At 34.7% G+C, this 22,799-nt stretch overlaps 4 protein-coding genes across 4 annotated transcripts; 2 read left to right on the plus strand and 2 right to left on the minus strand.

The window, feature by feature from the left end:
- The first annotated feature begins 2,677 nt into the window (after window positions 1-2,677).
- Window positions 2,678-4,930, plus strand: LOC110791937 (uncharacterized). The gene is made up of 3 exons (XM_021996709.2): window positions 2,678-3,191; window positions 3,785-3,957; window positions 4,447-4,930. The coding sequence occupies exons 1-3, from the start codon at window positions 2,745-2,747 to the stop codon at window positions 4,562-4,564; spliced, it is 738 nt and encodes a 245-aa protein (XP_021852401.2). The 5' UTR covers window positions 2,678-2,744; the 3' UTR covers window positions 4,565-4,930.
- Window positions 4,931-5,860: 930 nt separating this feature from the next.
- LOC130463699 (uncharacterized) lies at window positions 5,861-7,774 on the minus strand. The gene is made up of 3 exons (XM_056832913.1): window positions 7,393-7,774; window positions 6,838-6,938; window positions 5,861-6,369 (listed from the first exon to the last, which is right to left on the minus strand). Exons 1-3 carry the CDS (start codon window positions 7,488-7,490, stop codon window positions 5,861-5,863), a joined length of 708 nt encoding a protein of 235 aa, XP_056688891.1. The 5' UTR covers window positions 7,491-7,774.
- Window positions 7,775-8,587: 813 nt separating this feature from the next.
- On the plus strand, window positions 8,588-13,351 carry LOC110791928 (uncharacterized). The gene is made up of 6 exons (XM_021996700.2): window positions 8,588-9,431; window positions 9,526-9,584; window positions 10,445-10,514; window positions 10,634-10,765; window positions 10,864-10,992; window positions 12,660-13,351. Exons 1-6 carry the CDS (start codon window positions 8,757-8,759, stop codon window positions 13,185-13,187), a joined length of 1,593 nt encoding a protein of 530 aa, XP_021852392.1. The 5' UTR covers window positions 8,588-8,756; the 3' UTR covers window positions 13,188-13,351.
- Window positions 13,352-14,341: 990 nt separating this feature from the next.
- LOC110791919 (uncharacterized membrane protein At4g09580) lies at window positions 14,342-19,223 on the minus strand. The gene is made up of 4 exons (XM_021996690.2): window positions 18,672-19,223; window positions 16,060-16,330; window positions 15,631-15,801; window positions 14,342-14,816 (listed from the first exon to the last, which is right to left on the minus strand). The coding sequence occupies exons 1-4, from the start codon at window positions 18,869-18,871 to the stop codon at window positions 14,691-14,693; spliced, it is 768 nt and encodes a 255-aa protein (XP_021852382.1). The 5' UTR covers window positions 18,872-19,223; the 3' UTR covers window positions 14,342-14,690.
- Window positions 19,224-22,799: the final 3,576 nt, after the last annotated feature.

Below are 22,799 nucleotides of genomic sequence, written 5' to 3' on the forward strand. Positions count from 1 at the left end.
GCCCTGGAGTGTACTGGCCCGTTAAGGCCTACGGCTCGCAACCATCTTATGTATGTATGTATGCACCAGTTTTGCCAGATCTCGTTGGATAACTCGTTAATGCATCCAATGCAAAGCAGTAATGAGTGAATTAGTGATCATGATAGTTTCGCCCTTTATTTTCGGGGTAGATCAACAAAACTTGCTCATCTCTTTAAGTTGGGGGTATGACCCGGAGATGTTAAATCGGGTCATCGATCGGTTACAGATCGACTATAATCAGATAATGTAATTGTACATGGTCATTATGTTAATGCGAATTGAATGTGAATTTTTTTCCGGGTCAGTTTGATTTTATCAGAAAACAGTTGAATCGGGTCAGTTTTTGGCAGCAGTATGAAAATCGGAGGTAAAAGCATATTGTCTTGTGGTCTCATGATCGGAAATATCTCATGTGATAGCGTGAATGTAAATATCTTAAAATCACATGCAAGCTACAAAAGTGGGTATTGACTATTGAGGTTCGCTGTACTTGTTCTTCTTTAATTTTCTATTGTAATAATGTAATTATCTTTGGTTATTATGAGTATTTATCAAGTTAATGCTTTTACTTATGTGGGCAAAATTCTCATGTGAAAGACCAAAAACAGGGGACAAATACGAGGTTATTGAGGAATAACCCATATGACACGAACATCCCGTGGTCACATCAATGCAGTAAAAGGAACTTAGAAAATCCCGTGCAAACTACACTCATCATTCAAAATATACAGGATATTTTCAATTTTCTCGGCAATTGAAAATTAAGCACGTCTACCGAGAAGTTAATCGAGCAGCAGATTGAATAACAAATGTTGGTCATCTAATTAACAACACTAATATGTTATTCTCCCTCGTGCGGAGTGGCTCCTAATATGTTATTCTCCTTTCCTTTTCAAAAAACAAAAATAATATGACATGAACATAAATTATCCGATTTGATATAATTAACTTGTTTATCACACTATGTAATCGTGTTACGTATGTTAAGTATTTTTTTTATACAAGTTCTAGTTTGATTTTGATGTTTCTTGTTTCTTTACAAGGTTTACAAAGAGGGGAATGGATCGGACCATAGTTTTATTGCCATTCCAATGAAATGAGTATGCCGAGACACCACTAGAACAAACCAATTGTGATGGAAAGCAACAATCAATTTCTCATTCATCGTTGAAAATATAATTTATTTAAATATTTGGGGAAAAAATAACTTAATTCTATTATTGTTGTCAAACTCCCAAGTATAACCCACATATATTTTGGGAATATAGTAAAATTCTAGGCAATAATAATGGTTCAATATATGATTGTAGAGGGGACCTTCATAAGAAGCCATAAAAGGGCACATAGTTTGGACTAATAATATTATTTGTGGCTTTGTGCGGTTCATCCTTCTTTTAGCCGAAATGTAAGCAGTAAGGAATCTAAGGATTAACAACCTACTAAATTATAATTAGCACCTATCACATGTTAGACAGTTTAGCTACACAGGTCAAGATTGAGTCAATCTCAAGCATTTTTGCAGTTGACGGGGCTCGACCATGTGACATCCAAGTAATGATGAGTTTCCCATCAACTTATTTTGGTTATGTATTCGGAATTTGTGATGAACATATATACATAATACCTAAAATAACTTTGGGCGAATTTGATAATATATAATTGATTTTACGACTAAAACTTCATATAAAAACAATTTACATCTCTTTCATTTTCTAAATTAAGGCCCTGTTCTGTTCATTTTATTTCCACTTATTTCAGGAAAAATTAGTTCAGTTAAGTTCAGATAAGATAAGTTCAGAAAAATCAAGGGTTGACCAAGTACAATATATAACTTAAATAAAATTTGATAAGTTTTAATAAGTTTAGATAATTTCAATTAAATTCAGATAAGTTCAGAAAAAATAAGTGGAAATCAAGTGAATAGAACGTACCCTAAATAAATCGATCTAGTTGAATTACTACATGCCTCCAAGTTGTGAACAATTGAACCTAATTTCATTCAAGCTCGACTTATTTGTTAGTCAAACACAAAAAATTAATTAAAGTATGCTCCTTTTTACGTACTCAAATAAAGCTTTGACCAATATTGATCAATACGTATTAACTAATATAGTGCTGCATTTACATTATTTTTTTTTGATGTTACCACCCGTTTTATCCTTAGAGCTAATTTGAATTCGGATCGAATTCTGAGTGGATATATTACAGATCCCTCGTAATTATTATTACGGAAGATTAAACACGCGACCGCCCTACTAAATTTAGTCTCAATCACCCTTGAATAAAAAGACAATTAGTTCTATTTACATCTCTAACAGCAGTGAACATTTGAGTTACTCTTTATGAATTATGATTGAATTATTTATGATTGAATTATTTATAGTAGGACTTCGATCTATCCTTCTATCTATAGAAATCCGTACCAGTATGGTCCTTTTTGTCGTTTTATTCCAAGTGGCAATCTATGACTCCTCCAAATTGCATTTTCCACATTACACGTATACAATATTCACCCTTTTTTCCCATTAAAAAAACATACACACTCACAGCCGCCTCCTACGCGTGTGCCTTACGCTCAGCTAATCACGTGAATTTTCCTACACGTGTCACCATCTCATTCATCTTCCTCTTATATATATCCTCCTAAAAGTACACCATCTTTTTACTCAGATCTTCTCCTTCAATTCAATTCCCTCAAAACTCGAAATAGATAAAAAAAATTCATGAAATCTGCACTTTCAAGAACCGGCTCAATCCCGGTACAAACCTTAAACCGGACCCCTTCACTTAACGGAAGCATTCCTTCGTCCCCAAAAGTCTCATTTCGGTGTGAAAATAGTGGGTTTACTAAAATTAGGCTGTCTAACTCGGATACTGATTTGATCCGATCCGAGTTGAGGAGCTCTCGAGTTACCCGAGTTGGATCGGTGTCGTTCCCTGATTTGGGTATGATTGTTGAGGAGGAATTGGCTGGAGGAATCGGAATTGGAATCGGAACCGGAAATGGGAAAGGGAAAGGGAATAATTACGGAGGTAAAGGAAAAGGCGGGAGTAATAACAAAAATAACAGTAATGAGAAAGGTAATATTGGGGATTATTACCAAAAAATGCTCAAGTCAAATCCTGGTGATTCTTTGCTTTTGAGAAACTATGGGAAATACTTGCATGAGGTAAATTTTATTACTTCCGAAATTAATAATGACATGAGTTTATATTGGAGCTCGTAAATGTGTCGTGTCGGGGTCGGGTTATGTTCGTGTCGAATATAAACGGTTTTTACACCACTAACCCAACCCATTTAATAAACATGTTGGGTCGTGTTGATCCGCTTACCTAATCGTATCGGAAACTCTTGATATTAATTCGTTTCTTCGTGTCTGTTTCGTGTAGTGTTGTTGTGTTTGTTCGATTAAGTTGAATGCATCATAAAATTTATAACCCTAATACATTAAGTTTTTGGTTGTTTTTTCGAAAGCGGTTTAAGTCGTGTCAGTTTTGTGCGGTGAATCTCAACACTAACCCGACTCATTTAATTAAACGTGTCGATATCGTGTTGACCCGTTTAATTAAACGGGTCGTATACCTTGACACTATCCCGCCTTTTTCATCCCCGGTTCGTGTCGCATCAGATTTTACCAGCTCTATTTTATATACGAGTAATATAGATAGTTATGTATCTAACAAGTTCAGATAAAATAAATCATAATTTTAATGTTTGTTGGGATTGATTGGTTGATAATGTTTTGACAAAATATATGTATAGGTGGAGAAAAATGTGGAGAAAGCAGAGGAATGTTATGGGAGAGCAATATTAGCAAATCCAGGAGATGGAGAATTATTATCATTATATGGGAGTTTAATTTGGGAAACTTCTAAGGATGAAGATCGAGCTCAACTTTACTATGATCAAGCTCTTCATGCCTCACCTAATGATAGGTACATTAATTTTTATAGATTATTCTTGCGTGGATCTGGTCCACAATAATATTAGTGTGTAACGAAAATCAATAGTTTTATCTAGCACATTTTTACGTTCATAGGGATCTGTATTGTTCATATAGTAACTATCGTAAATTTAACACCAAAATTTTTAGACATAATAACCATTTTTTACAGTAACCTTATGTTTTTTAAAGCTATTGGACTTAAATCACATTATTCAAGAGCACAACATGTATCAACGATACTTTTTTATATATTTTTAATAATAATCCTAATAAAATGCCAAAATAAATTAAGAATATGTTATTGAATTTATTTTAAGATAGATTCACAATAAATTTGGTATGGTCCAAGTCCCTTTAAAAATTGGTGAACTTTTATTTATTTTTTCTATTAGTGATAAAGATATATGAATATATCATTGTATGAAAGTTATTTCATCTAAATATATTTACAATTTTTATTAATTTTTTTAATATATAGCACGGTATTGGGATCATATGCACACTTCTTATGGGAAGCAGAGGATGATGAAGAAGATGCAGATATTATGAAGCTTGGAAATGATGTTGTTCTTCCTGCTATGGTTGGAGCTCACTAATTAAACCCTTGGCCCGATCCATTAATCCGGACAATTTTCTATATACAACCGGTTATATAACGTATAAATGTTATTTTCTTACTTGCTTACTTGCATCTTATGATCACATGGGTAAAATAATCGTTCAGAGTTCTTGGTAGGACAATCAGTTGTACGATGAAAATTCCTCTTTTAAAGTGAGGATGTAAAAAAAAAAACTTATTTTTTTGTTAGTTTTCTTGCTTTTACTAACTTCTAAGTATTACTCTATTACTCTAGTAGGCAATAAATAGAATTCAAGGATGTAACAAGAAATACAAGACTATGTAACAATTTTCTTTGTACGAATATGACCGAATAAAGTTTGATCTTTGATGAGCTTAACAATATTTTACCTAGATGATAAAGGTCATAAGTTGCGCCAATATTTAGTAGTCGTAATCTTATGTGTTGGAGTTTAACTGGTACATATAAACGCCACGTAGACTATGCGTCATCAAAATATTATCAATGTAATATTTTTACTATAAGAATATGTAAATAAGGTAGTCGATATAAAGTAAGAAATAAATTAGAATATTAAGATTTTCTATATTTTTTTGTAACATGTATATTAGATTTTATAAAATAAATAATTTATTTTTCCAATTTGAATCATGACACATAGACATACTATGTCATCAATGTGACACGACTTAAAGGTCGCATATTGCGACGTAGCTTTATCATTTTCGTTTTATCTATGGGTGATTTGACTTAAATTTTGATATTTCTTGTGCCCTAACTACCTTAATTGTCACGTGATCGAGACTGTCCCTTTCGGCTGCTTCATAATCCAGCATAATCTGATCTTGGATAATGATCTTATCTTATCGATTGAGTACATTATTGTGATGACTAATTGAAAAAGGGTCTTTTAGACTTGACTAATTGTTAGCTAGATGATCGAGCATACAAGAATTTTTTTTTTTTTTTTGAGGGAACTCATAAAACGGTGATTCGATTAATAAATCGGTTGCAGCTATATTTAAAATGTCAGTCGAGAAATCACACATGTAATCCGCATTACATTTCTTTGAGATAAGAGCGATAAAAGTTTTATTCAATAATGTGGCACTGCATTTCTTCTCAACGCACCCAAAACCGTTGCATTATTACTTAAGCTTTTAGAGATAATTTAAATTGTGAAATTATCGAGGACATAGTCTATTTAACAGGGGACACCAAAATGTCATTTACTAAAATGACCTCAAGAGTTCCCTTATAGAATAGAGATAAACTTTAGTAGATAATTTAACTAATACTCCAAAGATCTTATCATCTTGTCCTTTGCTTTTTAAACTTCATAGTATTACTTCTTCTACTCTTTCTCAAACTTGACATTTGAACTTCATTCATCACTTGATCCCTCCTCCTCCTCCTCCTCCTCCGCCGCGACTTGCCTTTCAGATGAACAGAAACTTGCCCTTTCTTCAACCTTACACTCTTTCCATGATTCATTCTTCGCCGTCTTCTTGTCTCTCTCCATGATTTTCTCTTTCTACCAAGACTCGAACCATAATCGTTGAAACCACCACCCTCGTCAGCTGAACTAGAAGATGTACTAATGTACCCTAACTCAACATCCCTACTTAGTTGTCGCCTAAGACGACGTCGTCTGCCACGATAAACCCGTTTGGTGTACCGAATCTTATGCCAACAAAAACAACAAATGTAGTCTAGTGTCAAGCATGAAGTTTCACAAACCGCCCAACATAGCTTACATAGTGTCTTTGCTATGCATTGGCATAATCCCAACTTATATAACAAGTACACGAAAATTAGGCCTACAACAATCAACAAGTTACAATAACTTAATTACAAGTTATACTTAAACATGTACGTAGAACAAAATTAGATGTAAACAAATAATTATATAGTGTTACATTTACTCATTAGTCTCACCCTATAAAGTTAATGATATGACCGATGGTACAATACATATTCACCAAAGTTTTATTGATCTTCTCGTTCCTCAACCTTAGTTGAGACCCTTAAGTTGGGACCGCCCGTGATTAATCAAAATGTGAGATATTTTAAAGAAGATAAGATATAATTGAGACTGGTAGCTTCAATTTTTCCTATATATTTTAAAAATACCAATCTTATAACATAATCTTTGACAACTTTTTTTTTTTCGTATGATCAAATTTAAACAGTATGTGTGCGGTGTTGTGTATAGCGGTATAGGCAACTTTTAATTTCAGAGAACAATTAAATCTATAGGTGAAGAGAATACAAATAAAGGATCTTACATATGTATAAGAGACAACAAGCTAGCAGAAATTTCACCAAGTCGGCTACGCAAATGTGCTCGACAAAACAAACAACATCCCATCTTCCATCACACACGTCCCTATAACATCAAAGTATCAAACCAATAAATATTATTTTTTCGCTCAATTGAGTCAGAAGGGCAATAAAAACTCATTGGTACAATCAAAGTAATTAACAATAACATAACCATATTACATTAACAAATCATATTGAATATTATTCAATTATGCGGTTAAGCCCAATTGCCAACTAACGTTACCTAAGTTTCAAAAGTGTACCCAAAACACTAATACAAGAACATAACCGTTCGATATTGCATAAACGGTTTGAAGCTTTGTAATTTTTAAATAGTCTTTTAGAGTTTTGGCGTTTCCTGTTTGATTGTAAAACGTTTCTCAGATTGTGTCTATTTGCACTTGGCCTCTTAGACATAATCCAGTTTTACGCTTACTTGATTATTTCAATTATTACTTCTTAGAAGAAAAAAAATTAGAAAAATAAAATGCAAACAAATTAAATGGGAGAAAACTTACTGGCATGATCGACCAAAGACGGATTTGAATGGTGTTGCGATAACATTTCCGATCAAAGAACCAATGTCACTTAGAACTTTGCTTGTAGAGTTCCCCATAATAGTTCTACAATAACCACATTCACATACTCCTAATTATATTTTACTAATCACCATTAACTTCTAACTTCCCTTTCATACTTCTAAAATCTTGCTCAACCCTATTTTTTCGGGCTTTGGGGGGAAGAAAGAATGAGAAAATGATGAACAGAAAACTAATAACCACTCTCTTAACCGAATTTTTCCAAGTGTAAGTTAAAAATGGATTATGCTTTAAAGAATAAGTTAACGCTTAAGTAATCGGATTAATAAGTTTACGCATAAAAAGAACAAGTTAAATAATAATTTTGCTAAAAAGAACTTGTGTTGTTCAAAGGAGATTTTTTATGAAGTAGAGGACTTTGTGATGGAATTTTTTTTATGCTTTAATTTATAGTAACCTATTTTTGACAAAATAAAAGACAAAATAAGTTAAACCATATAACTATATAAGTGATTAAGTGGGTCGTGGGTCGTGGATAGTTGACACACAATATATACATAATGGACACATTACATAATGGGTTGTGAGTTATGTGGGTCGTGGACGTGGTGGGTTGCGCAGGTTGAGTGGGTCCGGTGGGTTTGGACAACCTTTGGGGCCTAATGTGCCTACAATCGGTTAGGTGGGTTTGGTGAATTTAGACGGGGTTCGAGGGCTGATGTGGGTCAAGTAGGTCCGATGGTTTGGACGGTTACTTAAGCGTTAAAAAATTACATAATTCATAAGAACTTAAACTAATTTTTTTTTTCGATACTAATCTTTTTACAGTATATCCAGAAGGAAAGAATGTTTATGACAATATCAAATTGTCGTTGTTGTATTAGATCGTCGTGTTATAAGATTGTAAAATCGTAGAATAAAATCGATCGTATTTTAGAATTGTAAAATCGTAAGTTCTTTAATTCAAATCGCAATTTTAACAATCATGCCCCTGCTCAGTACACACTACACAACAATCCTTTTACACAATCCTTGATCCAAGTAACAATAGTTGCAAATCTCTATTTATGTGTCCGCAAATACCTCCATCAAATTCTTTTAAACCTCAAATGGTCAAAGTTACAAGGTGAAAAGTCCCTTATTTTTTACGGTTCCCATTTCTTTGAAAAACATTGCCAAAATGGGCCGAAATTTGACACTATTGATTCCACAATCGGGTAACCCGCCCCAAACACAAACAACGGGCTAATCAACCGCCGTCTTCAACCTTTGCTTCCCCCTTTCTCCTTCTCCTTCTCCTTCATCTATCTCTCTCCTCCAACACAGGCTTCAATTTCACAACAATGGCGAAGAAATCAAAGGAACAACCCAAAAAACCTCCAACTCCAAAATCTAAAAAAGTCCCTGCAACGTCTGTCAACATTTTAAACCAACTATTTGGCGAAACCCCTGATGCCGAACCCTCTAATTCCTTGTTTTCCTCTGATAATCCCTTCCGCAGAAAACCAACTGATTCATCACAGACACCCCAGATTCCAGAAAACCCTAAAAATGACGAGGTTGCGAACCCCGACGTTGCGACTAAGAAGAGGAACAAGGACGACATTTCTCCAGAGGAGGTTAAGAAATTGAGGAAAGAGAAATTGGAGAAGAACCCTAATTTGGAAGCTGTTGTTAATGGGTCGGAATTAAATGTGAATTTGGAGGAGAAGAAGGAGAAGAAGAAAAGGAAGAGAGATGAGTTAGAGAGAGATTATGAGGTGAAGAAGTATGGAGCTGCACCGGATGAGGAAGAAGAGAAGAAAGAGAAAGTGGGTGTTGGGAAGAAGAGGAAGGCGGTGGATAATCCTGCAGATTTGATGGTTTCCCAAGAAGGGTATGATGATGAGAGTAAGCTTTTGAGGACTGTTTTTGTTGGGAATTTGCCTTTGAAGGTTAAGAAGAAGGCTTTGTTGAAGGAGTTTAGTGTTTTTGGGGAGATTGACTCTGTTCGAATTCGTTCTGTTCCTACAGTGGATGTGAGTTCTATGGCATTTTTCTTTGTTCTTTGGTTTGATTTTGATTTGGTTTTGTGTAATTGAATTGTTTTTTTGATTGTTTTTGTTGTTATAGAGCAAGAAACCTAAGAAGGCTTTGGTTATCAATGGGAAACTCAATGAGTCAGCTGATAGGTAATGGCAAATTCCTTTTACGTTTATGAAAGATGAACTTATTGTTATACTTCATTTATTTGGGTTACGTTCTTGTTGTGAATAAGAGATGAACCTCTGCAATGTAGTGTACTGGGGAAATGCTCCATCAAAATGTGATGACATTGCATTGATCTTGTTGATTGCTTTGATTCTACCATGAAAATGAGTAGTTTGAAACTAAATAATTAGAAGAGATTGACATAGGTAGAAGAACACAGAACAGTTTAAGATAACTAGTGGCGTGATTGGTAGAGAAATGCATTTGATATGAACAATGTGTTGACCTTGTTGATTGCTTTGATTCTACCATGAAATTGAGTAGTTTGAAACTAAATAATTAGGAGAGATTTAGATAGGTAGAAGAACACGGAACAGTTTAAGATAACTAGTGGCATGATTGGTAGAGAAATGCATTTGATGACAACAACATTTGTGTTGGTGGGAAAGAAGTTTGAATTCCTTGTCTGGTTTTTAAATATGGGAATGAGGATGGGTTCTATAGGAATTGTTGATCAGGATTCAGGTGAACTCCTTGTATGGTTTTTTACACTGTTGTTCCCTCTCCCTCAACTTTGATTCCGTTCTAGTGAACGCATGAAACGGGCATGAAGGAATAAAGTCTTTTCTTTCTGTAGAAAACATGCTAAGGGAAGTTCAGATTCAGATTTTTTAGGTGAATAAAACGCATAAGCATTTATTACTCGATATATTGGCTGATTATCTGATTTTCTCATACATTGGAAATCTTGTTTGTGATGTGTTGTCTTCTTCATGTGTTCATCAATTTAGATTATCCATGTGGAATTTCTTCATATTTTCTGATGAACACCTTTTTGCAGCGTCAATGCCTACGTTGTTTTCAAAACAGAGCAAGCCGCAGAAGCATCCTTGACCCTTAATATGTCTATGGTATGCATGGTGTTGGTTGAGAATTTATCTGCTAATGTTTTTATCTTTTTTTCCCTTGGTGCAATTTCTAGTTGACTGCCTTTCCTTTTTTTATTGACCCGTTATTAACTTTGATACAGATTGGAGGAAATCATATCCGTGTTGACAGGGCGTGCCCACCTAGGAAGAAATTGAAAGGAGATGACTCTTCTGCTACTCTTTATAATAACAAGAGGACAGTTTTCGTGGGTAATTTGCCATTTGATGTCAAGGTATATGCTTGATATGTCTTCCCTCCTTTTTATCATTTTTTTTAAATTTCTATGTTGGTCTTATTGCTGATGTTGATCATTGTCTTCTTTCCAAACAGGATGAGGAACTTTATCAGTTGTTTTGCGGCATCAAACAGCTGGAATCTGGCGTTGAGGCTGTTCGAGTTATTAGGGACCGTCACACAAGTCTTGGGAAAGGGATAGCGTACGTCATGTTCAAAACAAGGGTATGTCTCGTGCTCTGTCTCTGTAATATTCAATTATTCATAATACGTGCTTGTGAAATATTAGGTTGATACAGGGAGAGGTGGTACATCTGTAACTTAAAAGATACTCTGTCTCACTGTACAAATAGACAGATTTAACTATTTATTGTGATTCTGCATCGGTTTGCTACTGCATATTAATTCAGAATGCAGAGTAGTGAGAACATCATAAAAAGGTTTCTTTTGTATACTTTACTATTCCAGTTCCCTTTGCATTATGCTGGGACTTGGGAGCTTGGGTCCATGGGAAGCTTTGGCACTTGTCAGGTTGTTATATTCGGCCGTCATTAAAGAGCTATGCTTTGTAATTGAACAGACAGGTTTGTGAACTTCTGCACTAGGCCTAGTTGTAGGCTGTAGGTGTTAGGATTAAGTTCTCACACTCTTTTCAGATTCCAAGATTTTTTTTCCTCACCTTATGTGAATCTTGAAAGTAGGTCTATTTTGTTGCATGAAGTCTATCAGCAATCAACATTAGTCACTTTGCTAATATTAGTTGTAAATAGCCAAATTTGATATATTATATGTGGTACTAATTGAAGTGGTAAAATTCTTTCCAGGTATGATATCTGTCTTGTTTATTAATTTTTTACCATAAGTGAATTATGCTACTTATCAAATATTTTCTTCTGTAGTAAGATATAAAGATCCATGTGGTTAATCTCTCACGTTCTTTGGCGTTAGTATTAGTCTTTCATATCTTTCATTTTGCATGTATTGGAGCTTGCATGGCCGAGCCTTTTCTTTTCTCCACTTCCCTTGCCTGTCATTTAGGTGATAATATACATTGGTAATGACAAGTATACGTCATTATGGCAATGTGTGAGTTATTACCTTTGTTCCAAAACATCACTTCATCTTTTTCTTTCTTTCTTTCTTTGATTTGGCTAATGCTTTTACGATCGGACAATACTCTGTATGCTTTGGCATGTGAACTCTTATGCCACGAGTAATGCTTAGTATAGCCTTCCTTGCATAGCCTCATTAATGGAAGATTTATTTTAAGAATGAAGGTCTTGACTATGTCAATTTCTCTAGCATCTCCTTTCTAGCCTTTTCTGTCATTGACCCTTAGAATTAGTGATAGTAGTATCTCTGTCGATCTATGGTGCAGATTATTTGCATGATAGTCACATTTGTTTTGATGCTTGATAGATTATTTTTCACATAATACTACCTCTGTTTTAAAATGATCATTACACTTTCTGTTTTAGTCCGTTTCATAATGTTCTTCACACTTGCTTTATTCTATTTTTTGACATAAAAATTTACTACCTTACCCTTCTTACTCAATATTTACAATTTCCCACTCACTTTTCTTACTTCATTCATTTTTTTTCTTATGCCATCCAAAATTTTACACATTTCTCTTACTTTATCCATATTTTATTATTTTCAACCAACTTTTCCATTTTTGTGTTAGTATGTTTGCAAATAGTAACCGTAACGATCTTTATGAAACGGAGGTAGTGTGTATAGAACACTCTTCGACTGGGTGAAAAGTGGAGTTTAAGCTCATCCTTGTTTGCTTTTTAATTTACTTCATTGCTTGTTTATTAAGCATTGGTAGTTATATTTTTGTAATTTTTAGGTAATGACAAATTCTTAATAATGTGTTTCTTGTACAGGAAGATGCAAACATTGTTTGTAAAAAAACCTTGAGACTCCGAGACCGCGAACTGAGAATTAGTCATGTCAAGTCAATTACTCAATCCACCACACCTACCAAGAGGAAAAATCCATTTTCAGGTGACTCAGAAAATTCCCCTGCTAAGAAATTTTCATCGGATTCGAAGACTCGTACCCCTGCAAAGAAAGGCGCAAAGACTCCTCCACAGAGTCGGTACAGGGTAACCGCCAGTGGGGACACCTCGTACCAAGGTTTACGTGCGAGTAAATCCGGTGAAAGTAAGAAACAAACCCCTGTAAGAAGATTTACTGCTACAACACCAGCTTCTGTAAATTCTGGAAAGAATAGTGGAGTCAAAATTAAACAGAGAGTTGATAAAAGACCATCAGTAGCAGCAAGAAAGGCTAAAGCAATTGCTATGCAGAATGGTGGTGCTTCTTATAAACCAGGGAATAACAAAAGAAAGATGGATGCTAGAACTCCCACAAGTTCTAACAAGAGAAAGAAGGTTATGAAGTCTAAGTAAAAGAGTTTTTAGTGTATAATTGGCTCTTTTATAATCTGTTTAAGTTTTTACTAAAAAAGAGAGACTTCTGTAGTTTGATCTAAACAGTTTATACAATGTCTAAATCGATACATTGACATCTGATTCTTATGATGCTGTAATCATAGTTGTGTTTTTTTTTCCAAGATTTCGACTTTCTTTCATGTACACTTGTGAATTTGCATTTTGTGTTTCATTTGTAGAATCACAAGTTCTAGCTAGCCAGTAGATGGTTCACCATGTAAGGAAAAATGATACTGTAATCATTGTCTATTTGTCTCTGTAAGCATCTGAGACAAAAATTTAAGCTCAGCATTTAAGAAAAAACAACTAAATTTCCGAAAACTGCCTATACCTTTTGGCTATTCTATAATCCATCTATATATGAGTATTACTCACTCTGTCCCTTAATATTCGCACCGTTTTGACTGAACACGTTTGTCAATGCACAATTTTGACCACCAATATCTTTAATTACATATTATAAAAAACTTATATAAATATTAATATTTTGAAAATATAATATTAAGATGAATCCAACAATATATTATATATTAACATTCGTTTTCATATACTATAAATAAAATAGGATCAAAGTGAATTATGTGAATAGTGTAAAAAGTCAAAACGGTGCGAGTATTAAGAGACAGAGGGAGTATACTAAAGCCAATTGTTTTTTACCTCTAAACTTCACATATTTTTATATTACTTTAATTTTTTTATAAGTTAAGTTATTGTACAACCTCTAATAAATTCTTCTAATGATTCTGAAAATTTAATGTGGCGCAAATTACAAAATGATCAATTTCTTTAATTTTTTTTATTGCATCCAAAAATAACTCTTTTTATGGTTTGAATTGAAAATCAAAATAAACAAACTAAACGCGCAAAAACATTAATGAAGTCATGTGTTGCACGGGAGCTAACTAGTCTTTAATAAAATGTAGTCTATTATTTAAGAACTGAAAATGTACAACCTTTCTTGTCATAATTGTACTCTGTAGACAATATATCATCAAAACTTCATTGACAACATTCACAAATCAAATTTTCTGCTGAATGTCAAATCACATTTCCAGATTTCAGCCATCATTCAGTAAGACAACAAATGCTTTTGTGAAGGACCAAGATGAAGATTGAATATGAAAACAGACATTTCATAAAATCTAGAAAATTATTGTCACATCATTTATTTTACATTCCAAAGTGAAACCAACCAACCAACAAACAAATCGACTACTACTACTATCCACAAACTACACAGAATTTTCGCCTTCAGCATAGCATTAGCATATGAGCATATGCCCTTTCAGAATGCCATTTCAGAGTATACAGAGTCGACAAGTTTTATACCCCTCGAGTTCATTCTCTGTGGTGGTACGAGATGCAACAAGCAGTTTTATGGGCCGTAGGATCTGTACAGAGATAAGCGACCACGAATAGGAGGTTTAGCATTAACTGAGAAAAGCAACAAGGTTTTGTCAATTATGTTTTGTTCTTGTTCATCAAGGTAGGGGTGATTGAAACGATCCCAATTAGGAAAAGTGTGGCAATTGACTGAAAGTCATACAAATCGCCTATTGATCGCAATTCTCCAAGAGCTATTCCAGCCTGCCATTACAGAGGAAAAGAGACCGTGTCAGGCAATATCATCGATGTTCATGCCTCATATTCATGCTTTGAAAGATGGGGTTATGAAAGAAAAGATAAAAAGTACGGAGTACATCTTAATTTAGGAGAAACTTGATCAAAATAAAACACCAATTTGCTTGAAACCACCTCTAACTTTCAACGATATTCACCAACTCATTCTTTTCCCCCATAGAATCTGATACCGGTCCAAACATTTTTTTCGACTAATGCTCTGTTTGGTAGGGTGTAAAACGTTTTCATGGAAAATGATTTTCCCCTTTTCAATCATTTTACGTTGTTTGATTTGGCAAGGAATGGAAAACAAATTTCAATTTGAAAGGAAGGGAAACCACTTTTCTATCTTTCCTCCTTACCTCCCCCTTCCTTCTTTCCATCACTCTTCAGTCTTCACCCATCTTCTTCCATTTCCCTTTTTCATATTACTTTTCTTGTAAGGAACCAAACAAAGGAAAACTAGTTTGGAATTGTGTTTCCCTTGAAAAATCATTTTTCACTGAAAAAAGTATACGCCAAACCAAACGGAGCCTAAATAAACCTTAGTTGTTTGTTAGGACATGTATGCCCGTGCCCTGGTAGATGGATAGTAGTACTTGAAGAGTGGTGCATGACACATCAATAAGGGAATATAACACATGGATGGTCAAACGAATGAAGAGTTCTGTGCAGATTGACATAACCGAGGATGGTTTCAGGCAAATATATCTTGAAAATTTTACTTCATCAAAGAAAACAATAAAAAATAGTTTGCCTATATCATAGTAAAAACACATACTCTGACAGTGACAAAAGCAGCAGGGATCAGTCCAATGAATGTCGCCAAGAAGAAGGTGTGGTAAGGTATATCCACAATTGGTGAAGCCACATTGATAAATGTATTTGGTAGTGTGGGTGTTACTCTTAGGAAAAGCATGTAATTCAACAAGTTCTGACGTCTTTTCGCCACCTGAATGAAGGTAAGGGAAGAAATAAAACCAAGATCAGCCTCAGAAATTGGTGGCGTTGTTCAAAAAGAAAACACTTACTCCGTTATTTTTTAGATGACACAATTATTTAGGCACGTTTGCCACCCCACGATTTCAAACATTAATATCACAAAAGGAAGTCAAAGGAGCATGTGTGAATAGTGTCCAAAACTCAATTCTGTCATGTAAATAAGAATGGAGCAAGTATTTTTTAAGGACCAAGCAGAGATTATTGTTACCTGTGCTTGGAAGAAAGTCAGTTTGTCCGGCCACATTGAAAAAACAAGAGGTCGGCCAATAAGTTTTGACAAGAAAAAGCAAGACGAAGCACCAGCTGTAGCAGTGAAAAGGACCAATGCCAAACCTCTAAATACACCAAAAAGGGCTCCAGCTAACAAAGACATAAACACAGTTCCTGGAATCATGAAAGTCTGCATGAAAATGTAGACCACAGAGTATCCAACCAATACTTGCACCGTATAGTCACTTGTGTACGTCTCGAGATGGTCTCTAGAAAACAAAGGATCAACATTAAGATAACAACAAAACTTCACTTCCATTTTTATTTTTATTTTTTGAATATTGTAGCATGTCAAGGGAACATTATCAGTAATTAATCAGAATATTAGTAGTTGGGATTCTGGAAGATTAGGGGGTGCATTTTTTAGAAGCTGTTTGATGGATTCAGAAGAATGACTAGTGAAAGGAGGAATTAGCATAATATTTCCAATTAGAGGATTACATCTAGATCATTTCAAACATATGAAGTGAACCAATGAAATGCAAACAATGTATAAGGTTTGTTAAAGACAAAACTCACAACCAGTACCTAAACTTTCTATGACATCCAATTGCTTTAGACAGTTAGGCCCTGTTCTGTTCACCTTACTTCCACTTTTATTTCAGGAAAAATAAGTTCAGATAAGTTCAGTTAAGTTCAGATAAGATAAGTTCAGGAAAAATAAGGGTTGACCAAGTACAATTTATAACTAAAATAAGTTTTGATAAGTTCGAATAAGTTTAGATAAGATAAGTTCAGGAAAAATAAGTGAAAATCAGGTGAATAGAACGCAGCCTTAGACTATTAGACCCCTCAGTCTATTCTACAGGCACACTACAAGGTTCAGTATTCAGATGCTCCCACATTAAAACTCTAACTAAGGCACCAGCAAACTAAGGCAGGACGAGGCAACTATATCAAGAAGAAAGACAAGCATTTACGACAGAAGTTAAATCAACCGAATCACTCAGCCCAAGTAACAGTGCACCGTCACTGAAGCCCAGTATAGCAATTAACATGAGTTGTTAGCTGGCTAGTTGTTAGTTGGTTTGACTAGCGGATTGTATTAGCAATTTGTGTAAAGGTGTTTTGTAAATAGCGGTTAGCTAATAGCTACTTCTTGAGTAAAATGACTAATAAGGATATTGCGATGTTTTATTTACAGGGGAATTTTTGAGAACCCTTGCTAAAGAGTACAATAGTAAATTTGATTAACTTTACTATAGAATAGTCATTTCACTAGTATATTACAAACCTCTTTTCCAAAAATCTCCTTAAACCCGTTTTTTTCCTTCAAAATTAGCCTATAAGACTCAAACCTGTCTTCCATTCCTCTCTAAACCAAACGTTCTCACAGTCTCATTAGAGCTTTGAATCAGTCCAACCTCTTTTTTGCCTCAAACCTCTCTTTCTGCCCCAAACCTCAGCTTGTTCAATGACACGTCTCAAAGTTGGGATGGGTAAAGCAATAGAAGTTGGGTGAGCATCAGAATGCTTTTTATGATATTTGGGCTAAATCAAGAGAGCAAAGGACAATGATGCGCATGTGCAAAGCTTTTAAGAGGCCATTATTTATTGTATGATCCAGTCGCTGTAAACTGCAATGTACACCATTTCCAGCCAAATTCCATGAAGGTAGCAGATTACAGCTAATGAAATTTTAAGACATCAAGTTTACAACCAGATGAATGTAAAAGACATATGTCAGCCTACACAAGACATGAAGTTTTAAGAACACATGGAATTAGATCCCAAGCACTCAGTTCAACAGAAAACTAATTTAGTCATAGCTTTTTTCCACTTCTCAAAACTCAATCTATATGTGCCCAAAGGAATGGAAAACATGTCCTTAAAACTAAAGGTTCTTTGTCAAAAAGAATAGCATCCGAAGAACAGCTTCCAATGAAATACCAAATAAGAACAAAGGCAAAGTTCAACAAAATAACTGATGAAAATGTCAACTGATTACACTTTCATAAACATAATACTATACCAGCTACATCAAGTTCAAACTAAATTCCCAAATTGGAAAGAAATCCGAACTGGCGAATAAGGCTTACTAGTTACTTTGATCATCTGGTGAAAATACTTAACTAAATCCCAGAAGCTACAAGCTAGATTGTCTGACAATGAAGGTGGAATAGTGATCAATAAGCTCCTTAATCTACAGAGAAAAAGCTATGCAAACAGCTGAAAAAACTTCAATAGTTTAAGAAATTTCCAACACTAAGTTCTACTTTCAGTTATCACATTGAATTATACAAGAATTTGCGTATCATAAAAGACGAACAACACAGCAACATTAATGCACAATCAAACATGGTACAATCAAACAAACAGCTGATAACCCCCCATTAATGCACAACTGTAAAGATTCAATCTTTCCCCCCTTTTTGAACAATAAAACAAAACAAAAATCCCAATGTTTCAGATCTAATAACACCATTCATATAGAAATAAACCACTAAAAAAAGTCAAATTTAACCAAAACAATCATAATGCGAAACTATAATTGCTGAAATAAATAAATAAATAAAATAAAATAAAATATAGGAAGTATTTTGTGGATACCTAAGAATTTGTAAATCTTCAAGGGTGCGAGGCAACTTGAGGAAGCTATAATCAGAAGCAGGCATGGTTAGATAAACACCCAAAAGCCCTAATCCATATGCTAATACAACCATTAAAGCTGCTGATACTTCCCACATTGTTAATGGATACTTCGAACTTGTTTTTTCTTCACACACCAATCTTTCCTCTGATTTCTCCATTTTTATTTCTTAATTTTCTCTTAACCCCACAAAATTTAAACCCAAAAAGTTAACAAATTTGAAGTTTTGGGTTTATCTGGGATTGAATTATATAATGCCCCAGATGAAATTTCAGACCCAGATTTAAGGAGAAGATGAGGAAGATAAACGGAAGAAAAATTGGAGAATTTTTGAGAGATATTCTTTCTTCCTTTTTGTTTACTTTCTTCACACTTCTCTACTACGGAGTATTTGTGTGTTTTACGTTTGAGCTTCTAATTTTGTGGGAAATAAATTAATTTGGAGAATATTCGTTGGAAAAAAGAATAGAGAAATTATCCTAATTCATTATTATTGATTATATAATTATTGCCAAGATTTGTTTATATTTGGTGGGATTTAAAAATCAAAAAAGGGTAGAAATGGGAGAGAAGTAGAACCAAAAGTTATGGTCCAACTTTGGTTTTTTTTGTTTGTTTTCTTGTCTTTTATGTATTGTGATTAGTAACACTTGACATTAAAATGGAGACGTTGGTTTCATTCATAACCTCAGCATGTTTTTCTGTTAAAACTTAAAAGTAATCTAGGATGACACGTAACACATTTCACACAAGTCTTATTCGTGTCAATGTGTCATGTGCATACATGCGAATTGTGCTTGTTACCGACTACCTAGTTTACATACTCTGTCGTTTATGAACCAAAGTTGTTTGGTCATATGGTGTATTTGATGGTCACAGGTGCGAGCCCATAAAACAGATGGATGTTAAGGTATTGTTTAATTGACATACAAAAACATGGGAAGTTAGAATTAATAGAAATTGCTAAGTTTATGAGTTATGGTTGACAAAATTTTGATGAAATGGGAAGTGAAACTTCCTACGAATTTCAACTTCCCAGTAAGTAGAGGAATTTGTTTACATAATTCCCCTTAGGTAAGTAGAAATTCTCATGAGAACTCACATTATTAATCAAACAAATTTAGGAAAATTATGGAACGTAACTAATTTCCTATGAATTTGCATTTCATGTGAAATTATACTTCCTATGTAACCAAACGACATCTAAATGTACCAAACAATGGCGAAAACACTAGGAGACAAGGTCACCCACCCAACTTTTATAAAATAAAATGTTTATATCTTTTATATATTAGAAAAACTAAATTAGTATGGACTTAATAACTTTTTGCATTTTATTAACATATCGACATTCCAAGTTAACAATTATGGCTCGACCACTAATACCAAAATCAGTTTCCTTAGAAACATTGGAGACTATACCTAAAGATGGTTGTGGGATGGGTCGGGTCGGGTACGGGCACAAAATTATGGGTCAAGCATGGGCCACATTTGTTTGGGAAAAACACAACCCTACCCGACCCTACAAAAGCCCGCTTAATTTAGTAAAAGTAAGTTTAGGCATGAGGACGTACCCTTGGGCACGGGCCTCCTTTTTTGAATTTTTTTGACTCGACACGGCTCGATCAGATACAAAGTGAGCTTGGCATGGGCATGTTCAGGCCCTTGGTGCGGCCATCTTTAATTACTCTCTTCTAAGCTCTATGCATGTGGTGTTAATCATGGAGGGCGATCGCTTTTGTTCTACTACACCTGGAGGTAGGAATCGTCTTTTAGGACAATGGTATCCACGACATTAAAATTGTTAATTCTATATTCGTTCAATTGTTCGCATCATCGAGATAAGTCTATTTTAACTACATTTCTATATCAACATGATTATGTTATTGTTTTACTCTGTAATATGCAACATGTTATTATTCATTTTATGTTAATCCGATTGTTCACATCATCGAGATAGGTTTATTTTAACTACATTCCTTTATCAACATTATTATGTTATTGTTTTAACATGCTAACATGTTGCACCTCCTGAACGAATGAATGGCAAAATGTAGCAGACGAGCAAAGAGCACGTCTGTCTGCACGTGACAATGAGTGTTGGAAACGGCGACGGAGAAAACAAAGGAGAAAGCGGCCGCAAGTGCAAATCCGCGAATGGTGGGGCCCTGTGGTAATTTCCGGTGTTTTTGCATGTGCTATAAACTTACTCCAACTTGATTAAACTACGCGTTTTGTGCTTACCTCAACTTATGGAATTACAATTTTGCCCCATTAAATGTCGTTTTCTTCACCTCATTTTTGTTCACATCCATATCTCTCTTCTCTACCAAATGGGTTTTGCTTATCTTTGAAACATATCATATGACGATATTGTGATTTGTGATTACACCTCATTACGGAGTATTAATAAACTATATATACTCCATAATAACAATAATGTTAGATAAATTATCATTTTCCCGTTACGAGCGTTGTTAGTGGCAGGAGCCAAGGCTCTTCACCCAAAGGACTCCATCATATTTGTTGAATCTTCGGCACTTCGAGAAAGAATCAAAAGTGCGGTGGCAATGGGGTGTAAAAATCTCATTATTGAAGGAGATAACTTGGTGGTGATCAATTCAATGAACAAGATTTGGCAGGTTCGTGGGAGATTAGTGGGCTCGTTGAGGGGATTCTAGTTGAGATTTATCAAATTTGGATTCATTTTTGGCCATGCAATGTTAACAAGAAGACACTCAAGCGGCGGATTTCTTGGTGGCAAAATAAAACTGTTGTTCTATTATATCGTTATGATTTTTGTCTGAAATGACGAATTAGGTGTTCCTTCTCAAAGAGGTTAACCTGATTTTTTTCCTTATAAAATAAAAATTAAAAAAATTATTTTCCCGTTACCTCTTTGTTGAGGTGGTATAATTTTATTTTAATTTTTTTACGCAAAAACGACTGGAAATATTATTTAGGCTTTAGCTGTAAAATTCAAAACTAAAATGACTTCCCTACGTACAAGGAAGAGAATAACCTTTTAAGCCCCATTTTTCATCAATATCTTATATACCCCAAAAGTCCCCATCGAAAACCATCTACAAGAAACATAATCAGCTACCAACCTATATACATTGCTTCATATGTTGACATGTAAACCTAATGAGCAAGACCCAAAAAATATCACTCCTTCAAACTAGTTGTTAGTGATTTCTCCATCTTCCACATCAACAATAGCAATAACGATTATCTGCAGTTGTTGAACCATCAACAACGAACGGAGCAAAGTTTTTTTTTCTTTGAAGAAGAAGCCTCGTTGCCATTCTTACCCTTAGTAACTTGAATATCATCTTTGAGAGGAGAAACTATTGTTTCACATGTTGGAGTTTTGTACCAATTGAGGTTGGCATGAGCGGTTAAGGGCCTCTTGCTCCTTAACCAAGGTCTCGGGTTCGAGCGTTGGGAATGGAAAAAATCTCAACTGGAAGGGATGCTGCCCATCGAGGTACCCATGCAAACTCCCGCGGTAGATTAGTCCACTCACCGAAGGCGGTGAGAACTCCTCGTAGTAGAACCAAAAAAAACATGTTGGAGTTTTGTTCACTCCTAGTGGTTTTGTTTCAAACGAACAAATTAATGTTCCACGTTGATAGAATACCTTCATATCGTTTTGGACAAAATCAGTGATTGGCCATTCAATTGGATTTCCCTTGATTTACTCTAACTAGTTATGGCCCAATTAATTCAACTTCTAACTTTATTGTCACGAATTGATTATCTTTCATTTTTGGCTCATTGACTAAAGTATATATAAAGTATTCTCCGTCTTCCAAGAAAGAATACACGGAAAATATTCTCTAGCTTTTCTAGAAGAATTGATTCAAGCACTTTGTTCTTCTAGTTCTTAGGCAATGTCAATTTGGTTTTCAATCTATCTCTTTGCTACACCAACGAAATAGACGATGTGTAGCCTTAGAGGTTGATTGCTAAGAGTTCGTGTCGTGTGTATGTAACGTGACAAATTCAATTTTAGGGAGCAGTGGTATTTTGTCACGGCACGACATTCTCAAATAAGCAGTTCTAATTTCATATACTATTAGTCA

Source organism: Spinacia oleracea, chromosome 6, assembly GCF_020520425.1.
Source record: "Spinacia oleracea cultivar Varoflay chromosome 6, BTI_SOV_V1, whole genome shotgun sequence".
NCBI classification, from domain to species: domain Eukaryota; kingdom Viridiplantae; phylum Streptophyta; class Magnoliopsida; order Caryophyllales; family Amaranthaceae; genus Spinacia; species Spinacia oleracea.

Excerpts from the sequence above, each read along its gene's own strand:
- LOC110791937 (XM_021996709.2), top strand. The coding sequence starts at position 2,745 with ATGAAATCTGCACTTTCAAGAACCGGCTCAATCCCGGTACAAACCTTA. Across the intron at positions 3,192-3,784 it reads ATGGGAAATACTTGCATGAG|GTGGAGAAAAATGTGGAGAA; the intron begins GTAAATTTTATT and ends ATATATGTATAG. Across the intron at positions 3,958-4,446 it reads CATGCCTCACCTAATGATAG|CACGGTATTGGGATCATATG; the intron begins GTACATTAATTT and ends TTTAATATATAG.
- LOC130463699 (XM_056832913.1), bottom strand. The coding sequence starts at position 7,490 with ATGGGGAACTCTACAAGCAAAGTTCTAAGTGACATTGGTTCTTTGATC. Across the intron at positions 6,939-7,392 it reads GTCTTTGGTCGATCATGCCA|GGACGTGTGTGATGGAAGAT; the intron begins GTAAGTTTTCTC and ends TTGATGTTATAG. Across the intron at positions 6,370-6,837 it reads TTGTTGTCTCTTATACATAT|GCCTAATTTTCGTGTACTTG; the intron begins GTAAGATCCTTT and ends TGATTGTTGTAG.
- LOC110791928 (XM_021996700.2), top strand. The coding sequence starts at position 8,757 with ATGGCGAAGAAATCAAAGGAACAACCCAAAAAACCTCCAACTCCAAAA. Across the intron at positions 9,585-10,444 it reads CTCAATGAGTCAGCTGATAG|CGTCAATGCCTACGTTGTTT; the intron begins GTAATGGCAAAT and ends ACCTTTTTGCAG. Across the intron at positions 10,766-10,863 it reads ATTTGCCATTTGATGTCAAG|GATGAGGAACTTTATCAGTT; the intron begins GTATATGCTTGA and ends CTTTCCAAACAG.
- LOC110791919 (XM_021996690.2), bottom strand. The coding sequence starts at position 18,871 with ATGGAGAAATCAGAGGAAAGATTGGTGTGTGAAGAAAAAACAAGTTCG. Across the intron at positions 15,802-16,059 it reads TGACTTTCTTCCAAGCACAG|GTGGCGAAAAGACGTCAGAA; the intron begins GTAACAATAATC and ends ACCTTCATTCAG. Across the intron at positions 14,817-15,630 it reads CTGCTTTTGTCACTGTCAGA|GCTGGAATAGCTCTTGGAGA; the intron begins GTATGTGTTTTT and ends CTGTAATGGCAG.